General features: G+C 40.5%; 1 protein-coding gene across 4 annotated transcripts in view; it reads left to right on the top strand.

Moving 5' to 3' along the window:
• Positions 1-16,858, top strand: part of P4HA1 (prolyl 4-hydroxylase subunit alpha 1) — a 31,102-nt gene that overhangs the window by 12,100 nt on the left and 2,144 nt on the right. The window contains exons 7-13 of one of the 4 annotated variants that reach the window (XM_083505528.1): positions 1,577-1,785; positions 1,930-2,106; positions 5,659-5,729; positions 11,336-11,435; positions 12,900-12,953; positions 15,684-15,749; positions 16,567-16,635. In XM_083505528.1, coding sequence (XP_083361654.1) covers positions 1,577-1,785; positions 1,930-2,106; positions 5,659-5,729; positions 11,336-11,435; positions 12,900-12,953; positions 15,684-15,749; positions 16,567-16,635 — 746 coding nt within the window. Of the gene's footprint in view, positions 1-1,576; positions 1,786-1,929; positions 2,107-4,220; positions 4,292-5,658; positions 5,730-11,335; positions 11,436-12,787; positions 12,842-12,899; positions 12,954-15,683; positions 15,750-16,566; positions 16,636-16,858 lie in introns of all 4 variants that reach the window. The other 3 variants (XM_083505526.1, XM_083505527.1, XM_083505525.1) reach the window with 3 other exon arrangements.

The following is a 16,858-nucleotide window of genomic DNA, read 5'->3' as shown; positions in this document are numbered from 1 at the left end:
CAGTTCTGAATAGGTGAGGATTGTATGCGTCTGTATGCTCCTGATGGCATAAACGGGAATGCAGCAGGGCTTAGAAGCCTCCCTGCAGCCTGCTGCTCCTGTTTGCTCTCCCCATTTAGGCTGCAGGCCCCAAAAGACCCATTTCAGATTGTCATTGCGATTCTGGAAGGGACTAATGTATTCTCATTGGAATCTGATTCAGATGTGGGGAGTGATTCCAAAAGCCAATCACCCCATGTCAGTTCCTACTCAAGCACAAGTTTTAGATTCCACATCTTCTATTTTAATTTATATTGCTACTATTGGTTTATATGCGCAAAGACTTATTTACCCAGGCGTTTAGCCATTAATTAATCTATGGCTTGCTAAAGCTAGGGTAGGGTGGGGCTCTGTTGTTACGATTATTTTATTATGTTGTCTGATACTATGATTTTTTTTACGTTTTTATTTTTAATGCTCTGTAATATGTTCTTAATGTTGTACACTGTCCTGAGATCTTTTGATAAAAGGTGGTATATAAACTGAATAAATAATAATAATACTTTATTCTTTGCTTGGGATTGTAAAAAAAACCCCACCAAAGTGACACAACTCTTAACGTTCATTCTGATAGTAGCAACTTCTGTTTTTCTAGCATCTTTTCCTAAAACACCCAGATTGTCACATTGGCCTGCAATACATTCTTGTTATGCTATCATAAAATACTTGTTGGAAATAGTGCGTTAATTCATGCAAGGCTTTATAAATGTATATCTGCTATTGCATCGTGCTTTATGAGTAGGACCAGGTCTTTACTGCTGCTTGGTGCATAATGACCTTCTGTTCAGCGTGTTAGTGGTGTTTTGTTTGTTTTTTGTTTTTGTCAATTGTAATAATGTGTAAGTGTCTAAAGTTTCACTTTTTTATTACAGAGTTAAACTACCAGAGGGGTCTTAAACAATATGATAGTGCACCAAGTGTTTTCTATTGAGATTTTCATCTCAATCTTCATGTCTGCTTTGGTCCTTTTTGTTGTTGTTGTAAACTTTCAGAGGTAGCATATGTGGTGACGTCCAATCGCTGTTGGACTCCCATTACCCCTGGCCATTGGCAATTCTTCTATCCAACAACAAATAGAGGGTAGCACATCAACTACATTTCTAGCCTTGTCTGTGCTAGTGTAGTGTTACAGTTTCACAAAAAGCATATCTGCTGGAAGAGTGTTTCTTGCAAACATCTAGAGCTCAACAAACATTTTTCCTAGTAGTTTAAAATTTCTGTGAGCATAGCTGTAATACAGCCCTAGTTTACAAGGATTGGAGCGATTTAAAGAAACGTTCATTCGTTCCGAGTTGTTTCATGGAAAGATTCACAACTGCTGTGAAAATACCACTCTGTCAATCATTTGTTTGTTTGACTTAGGAACTTATCTCTTTAATGAGAGTATGCAACTAAAACAGCTGGCAGAATACGAGTTGAGTTAGATGTTGGCAATATTCAGATTTAAGCGTATGCTTAAAAAGAAAATGTTAACCATGAAAAGCAAGTTTGTAGAATGGTTAGCCTTTCACAAAGGGGCTCATTTCTTTTCCAATAGATTCAGAACACCAGAGAGCTAATGGCAATATGAAATACTTCGAGTACATCATGGAAAAAGAAAAAGAAAAAGAAGCAAACAAGTCTATTGCCCAAACTGATGGACAGACTGAAAAGGAAAACAAAACTCAGAAAAGGGGACCTGCCAAAGATTATCTTCCAGAGAGACAGAAGTATGAAATGCTGTGCCGTGGGGAGGGTCTCAAAATGGTAATTAATATCTTTTATGTACAGTTTATAAAAATGGCTTTAAAATAGATGGTAAAAATCTGCTGTTTCAGCTAGATAGCTATATCGTTTCAGATATTTATGCATTTGTTTACAAACTTTTTTGGAACATTTTGCTTCTTGCAGACCCCAAGAAGACAAAAGAAGCTTTTTTGCCGCTATTACGATGGGAATGGGAATCCCAGGTACATACTGGGCCCTGTTAAACAAGAGGATGAATGGGACCGCCCTCGGATTGTTCGCTTTGTTGAAATAATCTCTGACGAAGAAATAGAAACTGTCAAAGAGCTTGCAAAACCGAGGGTAAATAAAGAATCTCAATCTGTCCATGATAACTTAAACGATACTACAAATGCATGAGCTCTTCCAGCCAGCCTTGTTTTCATGCTGGCACGCTTTGCTTTGGATAAGTCTGTAATAAAATATTCCCTCTGTAATTGCATTAAGAACTGACACTTTAGAATAATTCCATGTTAGAGCACATGCTGCAACATACAGAATTCCTTGTTCAATCCCTGGCATTTTAAGGCTTTTAAAAAGGATTTTTTAAAAAAAGTTCATTTAAAATAAAGAAAAGGTGAGCCACTGGCTATCTAAAGTTGGCAGTACCGGGTTAGGTTGACAAACAGTCTGACCTAACTTCCTCTGCAGGTCTTAACAATTAAGCTGGGGAGGACTTTTTGTGGCTGGCTGTGAAAAACAATCCTGAAAAACTATAGTGCGGGACTTGACAATCTTTGCAGCATGGATGAACTGCCTCTGGATAGAAATAACTCCTTTGGATTAATATACTACTACCACTACTCTTTTAATTGTTTTAATTATGTTTGCAAAGCACATTAGAAGTAGTGATTCAGCTGCAGTTGTAAGTGACAATACCTACGATGGTAGATCACGGGCTTTCTTGTTACTCTGCAATTATGAAGTTACAATATAGTGTGTAAGCCGAATGGAGTTTCACTTGGCCCAAGTTTGCACATGGCCATTTTGCACATAGTCTGGACTCCCAAGTAAACTTAAGGGAAGATAAGAGTTTTAAGTGTAGGATTGAGTGCAGGGCATAGTTTCTCAACCGGCCACCCAGTGCAGATTTTCATTCTTTTAAAAATGGCCCCAACGATAGCCTTTCCTTGGAAAAATAGAAAACTTATGACTGATCCATTTTAGACCTATTTGTAAAATCTTGTTTATACTTTGTACGTGGACACGATTAATTATTTGGTTTGGTTTTTAGGAAAAGATGACTTATTCCCCCAGGTCAAATAGTTTGGCAAAAGATTTTCTCAGCCATGGCACAAACTCCCCCCCCCCCAAGCCTATTCACCAGGGTCTGTCTGTCCCCTTGGTCAAAAGATTGATTTCAGGCACCCCATCTGAGAAATGAGAAGTTGCAGTAAAGAGCTAGCTATTAGATGCAAGTGCCTTCAGGGGTGACCTCTCATCTTCTAAAGAAGGAGATGCCTGCTGTGTTGAAAGAGCATGTGCGTCTCTCATGCGCTGTTTTTGCCTCGTCAGCACCAGTCCATCAACAATTTGTGAATAGGTGCTGCCGGTAGAAGCATGTGAGTTGCAAGCTTTTTTTTAACCTAACTCGCACCGTCTCTTTGGGAAAGGAGAGGTTGTTCCTTGTTGCCTTGATCAGAAGGGTGCTTAAGAGGTAAGTGACACACGCCAGCGCTCTGTAACTCTTCCCCACTTCAGATTAGGAGTACCGGTACCCATCACTGCTTCTTCCCACGCAGGTGGGTATTCCTTCTTTTAACAAAATGATTATTCAAGAGGTGCCTGCCTGGTAAGAAGCGTGGTCACATCTTGCATTTCAAAACTGTATCAGCCCCTGGGAAACAGTCTAGAGTGAAGCCAGATGTGAGTTGTTCGTAGACCAGTTCGGTTCAGTATACCTGATCCAACAAAAAACTTCATAGAGATGCATAACCTATGGCGCACATAGGTTGCTTGACTACAACTCCCATCATCCATGATCACTGGCCATGCTGGCTGGGGCTGATGAGGCTTGGGAGTCCGGCAACATCTGGAGAACCACAGGTTCCCCATCCCTGTAGGTATCTCAAATACCTACAGTAAGCTATCCTGTTTGGTCGTAATTGTACAAGCCAAGCTGATAAATTACTGAAACCAAAGTAAAAAGCTGGGTATAAGGCTATTGGGAGTGCCCTGTTGCTCCAAGCTAGTTGAAGGTGAGTCGCATTCTTACACGTTACAAAAAGAGAAGTACCTGCTTGGTAATGGGTCTCCTCCATACAGTATTGTGCATGATATTATACTGGTTGCTATACATAGCTATGAGAAACAAGCTACTTTAGCCTGTGCTCCATAATTGGGTTCTGAATGGTCGGATTGATGTGATGCGATAATATACATTGTAATGCAACTGTTCTGATTGGTTCGCTTCACAGCTGAGGCGAGCCACCATTTCAAACCCCATAACAGGCGTTTTGGAGACTGCACATTACAGAATTAGCAAAAGGTAAGATTTCACTTGCCGTATATTCTTTCCCTTTAATGAGTGCCTCTGTGGTGCTCATTAGGGGAGAAAATGACCAGAAAACACAAGAGTTTGATTATTATTTTTCTGGTCCATTTCTTTGCTCTCTGCAGATACTGTAACAAACTGTTACTGCTGAGTTTCTCAGATTCTTCCTCTAACCAGAAGTTCTGTCCTTGTATGCCTATTTAGGATGTATTCCTAGTTTGTTCCAATCTGCCTCAGTGTTTTCTTGGGTAGAGATTTCAGTTTTTCCTTCTGCAATACAGAGTGTCACTTTCTCCATCAAAGTCTTCCATGTCTTGGTTTTCAAGGGATAGCCTCCCACAGAACTGTCAAAGAGGCATGCAGAGTTATTAAGTTCACTAGTAAAATGAGCTCTCTGCTTCCTGTCTGTGAAATCTGCAGAGAAGTGATCTTGGCAAGACGGCTCTTCAGCTATTTGTATTTAGGGATATAGAAGCACTTCTGCACATCCATCGTAACAGAGGCTATCATTTTATCTTGCATGATGGCTAATTCCAGTTTTGTTTTGCTAGAGCCAGGTGACACATTCCCAGAGAGACTTCTACTAGTTGCGGGAAGTAATTAACAGACTTAATTAACCTAAACTACTGGCTTGATAAATTTTAAACGAGTTTTCTCTTGGCAATTGCTCACACTTACTAAAAAAGCTGTGGGGTTTCCCCATGTATCGTGACACAATATTAATAGTAATTAATTCCAGCTTAATATTTATTAACACCTAGCTCTTATGTAAAGCTCTTGTGCATGGCAGTGATCAGTTCCCCTTCTGTTTAGCTTCAGCTGCTCCCAGATCATTCACTAACCACTACAAAAAATTATGAATTACAATATTTATACTCTGACAGTTCATGCAACAGTTAACTGAAATAGCCCTATTGTAATACCTTGTGAGGTAGGTTAGATGGTGAATGGCCCAGGGTTGCTACAGTGAGTTTAATGACATCTTTAAATATCTATGTATATCTCCTGAGTCTCATGCAAAAGCTTTGTCTTTTCTCAAAAAGCAAAACTGAGGCAGCAATTCAAAACAATAAACTTCTGGGTACCGAGAAGTTCTCTGTGAAACTCTGCAAACAATTGGCTTGCATAAACTTTCCATTTGGAGGGAAAAAGTGAAAGGACAATCTAACCAAATTTACTGAACCAATTGAGATTAATTGGGGAGTAACGGTAGCAGCAGCTACTGTAATCCTTTTAAATGTTCTTGCTGATCTGAGCATTACATTCCATCCAGACCAATCGGAACCCTTCTAATTGCCTGTGGCTTGGCCCAGAAGAAGCTTGCTACTAGAGTAAGCCCCTTGTCCTTTCTCTTTTTGTAGCTGAGCCGAGCTACTGTGCATGACCCCCAGACTGGGAAACTGACCACAGCACATTACAGAGTCTCTAAGAGGTAAGGGGACGCTGGTATGTCGATAAGTTGCTACAGGAATTCTGTTCGCAGTGGCTTGTGTCAAACTTGGTGTGGGATTCTTTACCTCCCCCCCCCCCCACTTCAACTAATTGCTAACTAGATGAAAAGGATGGAGCCTTAAAATAGAACACTAACCTCTGTGGCTCTGGAAGTTTGGAAGGCTTAAAGGGGAAAATCCTCAAATTTAAACTCCGTGGGTAAAGAACCAGTCAAAGTTAAACACTTCAGGAATGTCCCTGTTTCTCCCACGCTCAAATCAGTGAGTCTTAGGTTGCAATCCCATACATGCTTACCTGGAATAAATCCTGTTTTAAGTCAGTGAGCTTACTTCTGGGTAGACATGTATAGGATTGCTTTGTTAAACACTTCTGTATATGTGTCGATGCATGAACCTTACTTTCTTACCTGCATGATCCCACCAGAATTAACACAACATTGTTTTATTTTAGAAAGAATCCTTGTAAACGACATGCTATATAGAATCTGCTTGCTTTTACTTCCATGTCAGGATGCCTGTGTTAATCTTAAGCACTTCCTAGGAGGCACATGGTAAACAGGAAACACATTCTATGTTAATGGTAGCTTGAGATTCCTAGTTTGGATTCTATTTTTTAATAGTTAGTGTACTAAATATAGTAGTTGTCTTTTCCCATCCTTTTAAATGTGTATGATTAAAAGTTACTGTTTATGGCAAAAAAAAAATGCTTACTGGCTTAAGGGGATATTTCAGTGAGGCGCTTATAAATACTGTTAATAGTTTGTAAATCATTCAATTTCATGGGTTTTTCTTCTTATAAAAAAAAGTATGGCATAAGCAGCCTCAAAAATTATTTGCTATTATAATATGCCTGTCCACAAAAAATGCCCAGGGGGAAAAATCTAGCTTTTACATCAAATGTGTATAAATCAGGATTTGTGCAATATGTCCAGTACTTCCTGAAAACATAACATGAGATTTTCAAGATGGGAACTAGCATGCAAGAGCACGCTTGTGTCGCAAATTTAGTGGAGAAAGTGGTCTTGAGCTGTTTAATGGATCAGTAGTTGACCCTCATATACACCTGTTGCAAAACATGGGGAATAGTTGTTCAGAGGAAATGAATGTCTCCTGTTAAGGTGCTATGCAACACTTTTGTACAAGAGCCAAGCTGATTTCTAAAGCAAAGGCCACTCGTTAATATTAAACACCTTCTTGAAGCTTGCATCGTGTGTGTTGATTCGAGGAAAGAGAAGCTGCCTTGACGTTCAGGGATTTGTTACATTAAAAGCCACAATTCGGGAGCAGGCAAAAATGCAGACTGCTTTCCTTTAGTAATTAATTGTTACGTCTGCTGTTTCATGTGTGTGGTTTTAGTAGTGCTAAAGTGTAGGAACTAATGTGTGAGTTGTTAGGTATAATTTGTGCCTCTGTAACCTCCTTTTAGAGCTGTTCTTCTCCTGGTGGTTTAAATCACAGTAGAACCTATTGTGGACATTCAAAATATTTACGTCAGCTGCAGTTAATATCCGCCAGTGGGCTGTGCATTCTGACTATCCAGTTTGAATCTGTTTTTGCCTTGTGCAGTTCTGTGAAAAGTTTCACACACCAGGCAATATTAAGAAGACAGATTTTTTTTCAAAACCGAAATCTGTATTGCTGAAGGAGTAGGTTTTCGTTCCTGTCAAGGATATTAGTATTTTTAATAAAAAAAACAACAAACTAGTAAAGCCACATTTACAGGGAACCTAAAAACTCTCTCGTGTATATTTAATAGAAGTTTGCTTCCTCCTCCCAAACATTCCAAGCACTCTTTCCTAGCTAACACATTTCTATATTAACAGCATGCCTCTGCTTATGACAGGACTACTGTTTGTGCTGAAGTACGTGGCAGGCTGCATGACGGTGGCATTTTGCCAGCAGTGGAAAGCAGCATTTAGAGCCAAGCCATGTGAATGTAGTACCACAATATTTTGGCCAGTCTGACTTTCAGGAAACTGCTGGTCGTGATGTATGCCTGTGAAATAGCCAATTACTCTACGATATCGTTTCCTCTCTAGAAAGAAAGTGGGGGGGGGGGGGACTTCTTTAAAGGAATTTATTTAGCCCATGATAGTGGAGTCTCCACCAGACAAATGCATGCCTTTCAACATTACTTTTTAAAGTTTTAGGAACAGTCCTTCCTAGTAGTGCCGTTTTTAAAATCTTCAGTGGAAAGATGCTGAATCTTTTAAGGAATGAAAGTAAATGTTGATGGAAGTGAAGGTACCTTTCTTGAGTATTAGTTTATTTCAAAAGGAGAGAACCTCAGAAATATTGTTATGCCCACTAAATTTAACTTTTAACAACATTCAACATGGAAAAGCTTTTTTGATGCTGTCGAGAGCAATAAGAGCACATTGCAGTGTTCAGAGAGCACAATTTCCCTCACAAATGATACAGAGGCATTGCAGGATTATTTTAGCTTCCACATGACTGTGAGCTGAAATGAAAAGTGTTGACAAGTGATCTTCCTGGGAAAGGAAATGGGAGGATATGCTTGTTCCTCTTGCAAGATAACGTCTCTCTCTCTGCCCCCCACTCCATTTCTGATGGATATGCAATTGATGGGTATATGTTGACTGAGTTGAAGTAGAAAAAAGGCATTGAAACAATTGAAAGTTGACATTTTTACGAATTAGGCTACAGGAGGAGAAGGCTGAAACATTACAGCAGGCACAGTAATAGAGAAACAGCATTGGAACCCCTTCTGCAAGTCCGTTTGACTCCCAGAATGGTTCAAAAACCAAAGCGCGGCTTCTGATTGGCTGCAGGAGCTTCCTGCACTTAATCGGAAGCTGCGTCGGATGTTCAGCTTCCAAAAAAAGTTCGCAAACTGGAACACTTCCGGGTTTGCGGCGTTCGGGAGCTAAAATGTACTGTGTTTATTTAGCTTCATCCTTACTGAAAGAAAACCCAAGGTGGTCTACATTACAGCAGAATATAAGAATTAAAACACAATATAAAATTGCTGTTAGAAAGAAGGAGCTGAACAACCTTATTCTGCCAAGCTTTCATTCAGAATCTAAAACGCAATTTAGAGCTTGCCTCATACCTAACAGCTCTCCATTCTGGCTGGGCCTGACAGAAGCTGAGGCAACTAACTGTCCCCAATCGAAAACCACGGAATAATGTATGCCCATCAACCCTGCCTACCCGGAAGAGTTCCAGAGCAGCTTTGTATAGTCGCTGGAACAAGTAACAGGAGATGAGGTGTTCCATAAGAAATGCTGGGCTAGGCCACAGACGGCTTTGCAAGTAAAAACCAGCACCTTCAATTGAGTCCTGGAACAACTGACTGCCACTACAATGGTGGCTTCATAATCGGGCAGAAGGGGAGAAGCAAGCTTAGTGGCTGCAATGTGTGGAAGGAGGAAGATGCAAGAAGTTACTGTGGGGGTGGTTTGTGTGCAACCGGGCGGGGTGTTGCACAAATGGAGGTAGGAGGAGACATGGTCATAAGGGTGAAGGTGAAAACAGGTACAAAGCTGGGCTGCAGAGCAGAAAAGAGAAATCGCTTCAGAAAGTAGCTACATGGGATGAGATGGGGAAGCCAGCGGGTTAATGTAGGGGTAATGAAAGGGGTTATTAAGTGGTGCAAATACTAGTTTTTCATTGTAACTAACTTTGCTTGCTGTAATACGAATTTTCTTCTTTAGGAAATAAGTCTCGCTATGGGTAATGCTTTATGTGACATGACATTGTTTTTCGTTATAAGAAATATATTCTCTGTCTATATTTCTTATCCTTGCAATTGCTCTGTATGCTAACAGTCGTTCTTATAGTTTCCCCCCTAAATTTCCTTGCCTACTAAATTCAGACAAACATTCAGCTCTCCCTTCTCCGTACCCTTTGAGATTCTGTAACCTGTGTGGTGTCATATTTTACCGCTCTTGATTAGAGATTTGCTGTGATCCTATTGAAAAGGAGGGTACTAAACAAACTCGAGTGCTAGTGAAAATACAGTTTAATCCTTTCAAACTGGTATATATACACGATGTGTTTCTGCAAGGGATCTTTGACCATCGATGGTGCATAAAAATCACGTTTGCTAATCGAACAACTAGCTTTTGATTACTGTTTGGTTTTTAAGGTGTACAAACCATGAAACTATGGTCTTTAATGTTGTCCAAGCTTCTAGAATATGTGGGGAGTAGACACCTTAACAGAAAATTCAGGTTTGAATAGAAAGAGGCAGAAGCTGAGTGGGCACTTAAAAAAACCCGGTGTGTGTCTGGTAGGGCAAAGAATTTTGGCAGGAAGAGAGCCAAACACTTAACAGCTTCTCCAGTTTCAGATAAGATTGTGCTATTCCTCTGCCCCCAGCCCTCAGCCCACATTTAAATGAACGCTTCTTCTGGACACTACTTTTTACTTGGGAGTAGTCCATGTACTTTACTGCTTCAAACAGTCCACCCCATCATTACAGTCCCTGGTAGGAATGGAAATAAGTTCTTGTGACTAATCTAGTCTTGAATCCAACTCTAGTCTTTATTCCACAATAAAATGTGTTTGCCTGTAAAGGTGCCACAAGACTCATTGTTGGTTTTTTGTTGCAAAAACATGGCTAGCCCTCTGGAAACTAGTCTCGTACAGTGAATTGTAACCTTGTGCAGTGGTCACAATCCTAAACACCACTTATCGGCGATCCTTCTGCTAGCTCAGTAAAATGGTTTTCAGGATAATTAGTAATATTTATAGGAGAGCCTGCACCCCATGTGGAGCAGGGGGCGGGGCAGGTGGAATTTTTGCTACATTTGGGGCGAGAGTGGAAAGTAATCTTGTTAAGCCACCATTGCTTATTAAAATACAGATGGACAATACAGGGTTTAGTCCATTCATCCTTAGCTGTTTGTTGGACAGCTTCTAGGGCAACTGTTTCCGCCAGCTCTTTAGTGCAGAGGTGGGAATTTTGAGTGCAGTTCTGGCATGGAGAGGCTTCCTGTTTTTCACATATATCAACATCAACAGCTGAATTGGTGTAGGTAGGGTTCAAGTATACACCATGATGTATATGCATGTATAAGAAAGCAAGATAGAGCTTTTTTCACAGTCAGGCTCTCTGGTTGGACAGGAGAGAGTGGGTGGTATTTAAGTTTAACTAAGAGCAAACCCATTGATATCATTGGACCTAACTTATTAACCAATGGACCTGTATTATTTTCAGTGGGTTTATTATGCGAGTTAATTTCCACGGGTTTATTATGTGAACTGCAGTGCACCACTGCAGCATTTCCTTCGCAGTCGTGGTGAATCAAAGAGGGTCTGTCATACATTGCAATACTGTGTATATCATGCTCTCCCAAGTGTTCTTTTGGGTCACAACTTACTTCACTTGATTGTGGCCAACCAAAGGGGATTGCTTTGAAGAAATACAGCAGAGCTTCAATATATGCAAATAGGGCTAAAGTTGTTCATTAAGTGGAGTTACTGAGTTGTCGGCTATCACATTTAGTGTTGGCATTTGCCTGTAGGCATTTTTGCGCAGTTAAAAAGTTGTTTCTTACTAGTCTTGAAAAGTGATGCTCTGATCGTACTGGTCAGGAATAATATCTGTTTCCATGTTTAGTGCCTGGCTGTCTGGATATGAAAACCCTGTAGTAGCACGTATTAATGCAAGAATACAAGATCTTACAGGACTGGATGTTTCCACAGCAGAGGAGCTCCAGGTGAGCTGAGGAGATATTGAAAAACCCAAATGCCACCCCCAAACCCCACGCTACTTCAGTATTAAGAATCTTGCTGGCATCAACTCATCTCGTACTGGTTTAAATAAAATATTTGAATATGTTGTTCGTGTTACCCTCCCCATTTCTTAAAAAAAGGAGAAGACTTCAAGAGCGTTGGTTCAAATTTTCTTCTTCACATTTGATTTTTGCTTGTTTTGCTGTTGTCTGCTGTGTTAGCAGATTATAAAGTGGCAAACATGTAACTGAACCCCAAAAGTCCACTTTCAGAGAAGCAAATTTAGAGGAGAAAAGCAATTCTGTCTGCATGTTTGCTTAGCCCTGGCTCCGTTTCGGAAGGGTGGGAGGGGGCAGTGTGGCTCATGCAACTCTGTTTCACTCTAAAGTCATGGCTTTTCATTGAAATAAAAAAAAATTGAGCTCTGTTACCTGTGTTTTTGTGCAGAATGCAGGTAGCCACAATATTTAAGTGTATGATGGAAAATTTAAAAATGCAAACTCCAGTTCAGAATTTTCTTGGGTGAGTTCAGTTGAGCAAAACAGGGAAAAGATTTTTTTAAAGGAGAAGAAAAATGTTATATTAGGGTGGGAGCTACATTGTTGACATACATTGTTTTAATAATTAGAAAATCATTTTTTAATGGAAAATGAAGTTGGTGAATCTTCAGTAAAGGCAAATGAAAGGGAAACCTCAGGCCGTTGCTTAATTTAGTTCCTTATTTGGGAGAGTAGACTCAGGTTGGTGGCACTACTAAAGAGGGCATAGTTCAGCCTTTATTGGTTTGTTAATTATTTCTATAGTGGAACCTCGGCTCCCGAATGCCTTGGGAGCCAGAACGTTCAGGCTCCCAAACGATCAAAAACTGGAAGTGGTTGTTCCGGTTTTTGAACGTTGTTTGGAAGCCAAACGTTTGACATGGCTTCTCATTGACTGCAGGAAGCTCCTGCAGCCAATCAGAAGCTGTGCCTTGGTTCCCGAACCATCAAACGGACTCCTGGAACAAATTAAGTTCGGGAACCAAGGTTCCACTGTACTTACAACCTGTCCATCACCAGATGGCAGGGTGGCAGTGAGGTTGGGACCATGTGATTGCAGTGGGTGGGACCTGCCAGTCAGGTGTTCCTGATGGTGCACCTTCATAGCGCCAGCCTTGCCACTGCCTTGCAAAATCGGTGCCAGTGCTGGGAGGGAAGCTGTGCCCCACCACACACATTGCTCCTGGGCCTGATTTTATGACACTCCTTGTTAGCAAAGCATCAATGTACGTATGAAGCAGATACTTCATCTCTCACCCTGGGTAGTTCATTGGTTGTTTGTTGTTCTTCTGCTCTAGGTCGCCAACTACGGCGTAGGAGGCCAGTACGAGCCTCATTTTGATTTTGGAAGGGTAAGTCTTTCTCTGTCCTGCCTTTGTGCTTTACACGCACTGTGTTTCTTTCTTCCAGGTAGCAAATTATGGAGTGGGAGGACAATATGAGCCCCACTATGACTTTGCTCGGGCAAGTAAAGAGATGGGTGAAAAATGAAATAGCCTGAAGCCTAGGCCTTTCGACCTGTGGCACAAATGTTTAATTGAGTGTTTGTGTTACATTCAAGTCTTCTAATCCGTGTGAAATGATTAAAGTCCTCTAAACCACCATTTGAACAACAGAGAATAACAAATATTACCAAAATGTTAAAGTGAAATGTTGTTAAGTGAATGAAAGGATTAAAGGGGGAAACTGCAGGAAATGGTGGCTGGTACATTTAAGGTGATGGTATTAAAAAAACCCCAGAGCTCTTATGTCATAGTGATATATGTGCAACCAACCATAGGGTGAAGGGCTTTTTTAAAAAAATCCAAATGGGTTTAGGCAGGCTTGGATATTTATGTGTTTCAGATCACTGAAACTGTTAACAGGTTTATACACCTGTTTTAAGTTGTTGCACAAATTAGAGGAACCAAGTGATCTTGATGGGATAACATCTCTGTTTCTCTTAATGTTAGCTTATATTTACTTCTGGGTGGGCTGCCAGATTTTAAATTTTTTTTAATACTATCTTTTATTTTATATTGGGACAAGGCTGCAAGAAATAGGACAAATGATCTCAAATGGTGGTTTACAGGGCATTTATGTGTTAAATAACACCGTCAATTAACATTTTTGTTTGAGCCCACCATACATTTATAAAAATTATTGCCTTAATATAAATCTTCCCTCCCCCTTAAAAAATTTCCCTCCCCCCTTAAAAAATTATATACAGTAAGTCTATATTGGCTTATATGATGCATGTTGTTAATCGTTTTTTCCTCCCATGCATGCGTTTAGAAAAAACCCCTGCTTTTGAAAGAATATCTTTGCTGTGCAATCCTGTTCAGTAAATCTCACTTTACTAAATGGAGCTTCCTCCCAGATACATATGTCTAATAATGCACCCTTCCAGCATATTTGCAGAAGTAAAACCCATTGACGTAAAGTAAGTGTGTATAAGAGTGCCGCCTTAATATACTAAAATAGCATCCAATAATATAATGTGTGGGAAACACTGGATTCTTCCCAAGCATGTACATGTGAAAGCAATTAGGGTTGAGCAGTGGGGGAAAAAATCCCTTCTAATTCTAGGGGTGAAAAGCACATTGTTTGCTTTGACATAAATCATTTAAATTGCCAAGTGTATTTTAAACTTCTGGTTGCCTTGAGCTGCAGTTGGTGGTCAGCATACAATTTCTTGTTGCCTGGTTGTTCTATGTGATTTTTAGACCAATTCCTCTAATCTGCAGATGTAGGAGAGAGCAATGGAAACTTGTTCAGCCTAAAAAGATTAAGTACCTTCAAAAGTCATGTTACTTTTCTAGATTGTGATGGCTATCTTCATGGGATTTCTGAGAGGTCCCCAAAGACCATGTTCCCCAGAACTTCATGTATTTATTTTTAAAAAGCATACTTACTCTGTATATGCGTGCAACTGCAGGTGGAAGACATCTTACACCAGGCATAGGCGACCTTCGGCCCTCCAGATGTTTTGGACTACAATTCCCATCATCCCTGACCACTGGTCCTGTTAGCTAGGGATCATGGGAATTGTAGGCCAAAACTTCTGGAGGGCCAAATGTTGCCCATGCCTGTCTTACACTATTTACTATATTGCCCACTATACATTGGACCCAGGAGGCAATTTCTCACCTTACAGGAAAGATGTCTCTTCCCAGCAGAGAAGGTTCTTAGCAATGTAAGCACTTCAGTGACTCATAAAGTCACCCTTTTTCCTTTAGCATCCAAAAAGATCAGAAAGAAGACCCTGGACAGGCAGTGAACTGTAAGGGAGACGCAGAGATCTAAATAGAGACCATTATTTGTGGCACGATATGCCTTTTGCTTGTATTTATTTTTGATTCAGATTTGTCATGGCCAATGGCTACCACATTAAAGTTATTTGGATTGTATTGGATTTACACTGCTTTTCATCCGAAAAGGCTCACAGAGCAGCTTACAGATCAATTTTTTAAAAAAGATAGCCCTTGCCCTCAGGCTTACAACCAAAAAGTCTTGACACACAACGAAAAACGAATGGGGAGGGAGGAGGAAACATGTAAGCTTAGGCATCCGTCCTTAAAGTTACAGTTCTTATATTGATCAGCTGAGATCAGAACTGTTCAGATAGCCTGATAGAAGGGCTGCTTTCTAGGTGACAGTTGAGGGAGAGCAGCTGAACTCATAGCAGAACAAATGGAATAGCTCTGCTTCCCTTCTCTCCCTTTGCTCTGCAACCTAATGAAATTATACAACTGTCAGTGATATCTTAAGCATCAGCAATACATCAACAATAACTTACAGTGTCCAAATCTCATTCCTGTTGGCTCATTCCATTCTCTTTCTCTGTTATCCATCACTGGAAGGAGTTAAGAGTTCTCAGTCGCAGCATCAGAGAGATGCCATGTTAGGATAACCTAGTAAGTAAAGTCTAACCAGGTCCCAGGACACCAGAAGCATACCTTATTCTTTAAGAACTTTGTCTGCTGATAGTGTAAAACTCAAATGCTGAAATGACAGCTTATTTGAATGGATACCTTTAACTTCTGAGTGAAATGCTTGATAATTTTTCAGGTAACTAGTACTAATTTTCCCTTACTTACATCATGCATTCTAAAAATTAATATTTGTAAATGTCTACCCTAGCGCTAACACTGTGTGCCGTTGTTGGGTTTCGCTTGTACAGTAAGACCTTGTACTGCATGTTTTTCTACACAGAAAGATGAGCCGGATGCCTTTAAAGAATTGGGTACAGGCAACCGAATCGCAACATGGTTATTCTATGTAAGTAAGATACTTCGGAGGCAAGATTCAGCCATGTCACCAAAAGAGCTTCTCTCACAGTGAAAATTATGAGGAAATGTGTGGTTCTTTTCATAATTCTCCTGTTTGTGTTATGGCAGCATAGCCAGTAGCTGTGCATCAATGCTCACCTGATTGCATGTTTCCCATGTTGATGCTGCTTCCTAGGAGGTGAGGAAGGAGGGAGGAGAGTGACAGTGAGGTCACCATGGCACATTTTCCTTGCACCAACCTCACCTTTATCTCCCGGTATGCAGCAGTAATGTGGGCCACGGGAGGTCAGGCGAGCATCACTGGATTGCCTGCTGCCAGGGACCATAGTTCTTCAATTGTTTTGTTTTTAAAATAGAAAACTACAGTGTCCTACATCTTGAGAATTGAAAGAAAGGGTCACAAACCTAAATGAATGAATGTCTGTGTCTAGCTAGGTACCTTTGTCACAAATGTCCTCTGTCTCTTAAGGCTTTTAATGCAATCTGTACCTGCCCAGGTATCATTCCAGCATCCGCAGCGTATTCCCCGTAGATGATGGGGTTTCCTTTCATGTACAGGTTGGTGCTTCCTGTACTAGAATGTAGTACTGTGTGCTTCTAGTGGAGTACTTTAGATATCCGTGTGGTACAGACATACCCCTTTTTAAAAAAAAAAAATCAATCTGCCTTATTGTTCAAAACGTCAATGGCAAAAAAAAAAACCCTACAAAGTGCTGCAGTATCCTTGAGATCAGATCAGTAGTGAAATCTGTGGGATTACTTGTTGGAGTAGCTAGCTTAATGGTTCACACAATTTCTTTTGTCAGATGAGTGATGTGGCAGCAGGAGGAGCGACGGTATTTCCTGAAGTAGGAGCTAGCGTTTGGCCTAGAAAGGTAGGTGAAATACCTGTATATCATAGCTGACAGTCTCCATGCTCTTCCTTCCACTTAAAAGCCATCTATACTGCATCATATAATAAAGCTGTGTGAAATGTTCTGAATGAGAAGATTGGTACATACGCATATCCTGGCTTAGAGGTAAAGTGTGCATTAGGCTCCCAGTACATTTCCGAGCACAATTCAAAGTGTTGGTGCTGACCTTTAAAGCCCTAAACGG

Source organism: Podarcis liolepis (assembly GCF_965112155.1).
Source record: "Podarcis liolepis genome assembly, chromosome: 5".
NCBI classification, from domain to species: Eukaryota; Metazoa; Chordata; class Lepidosauria; order Squamata; family Lacertidae; genus Podarcis; species Podarcis liolepis.
Note: the sequence above shows the minus strand (reverse complement) of the source record. Positions and strands in the feature narration are given on the sequence as shown.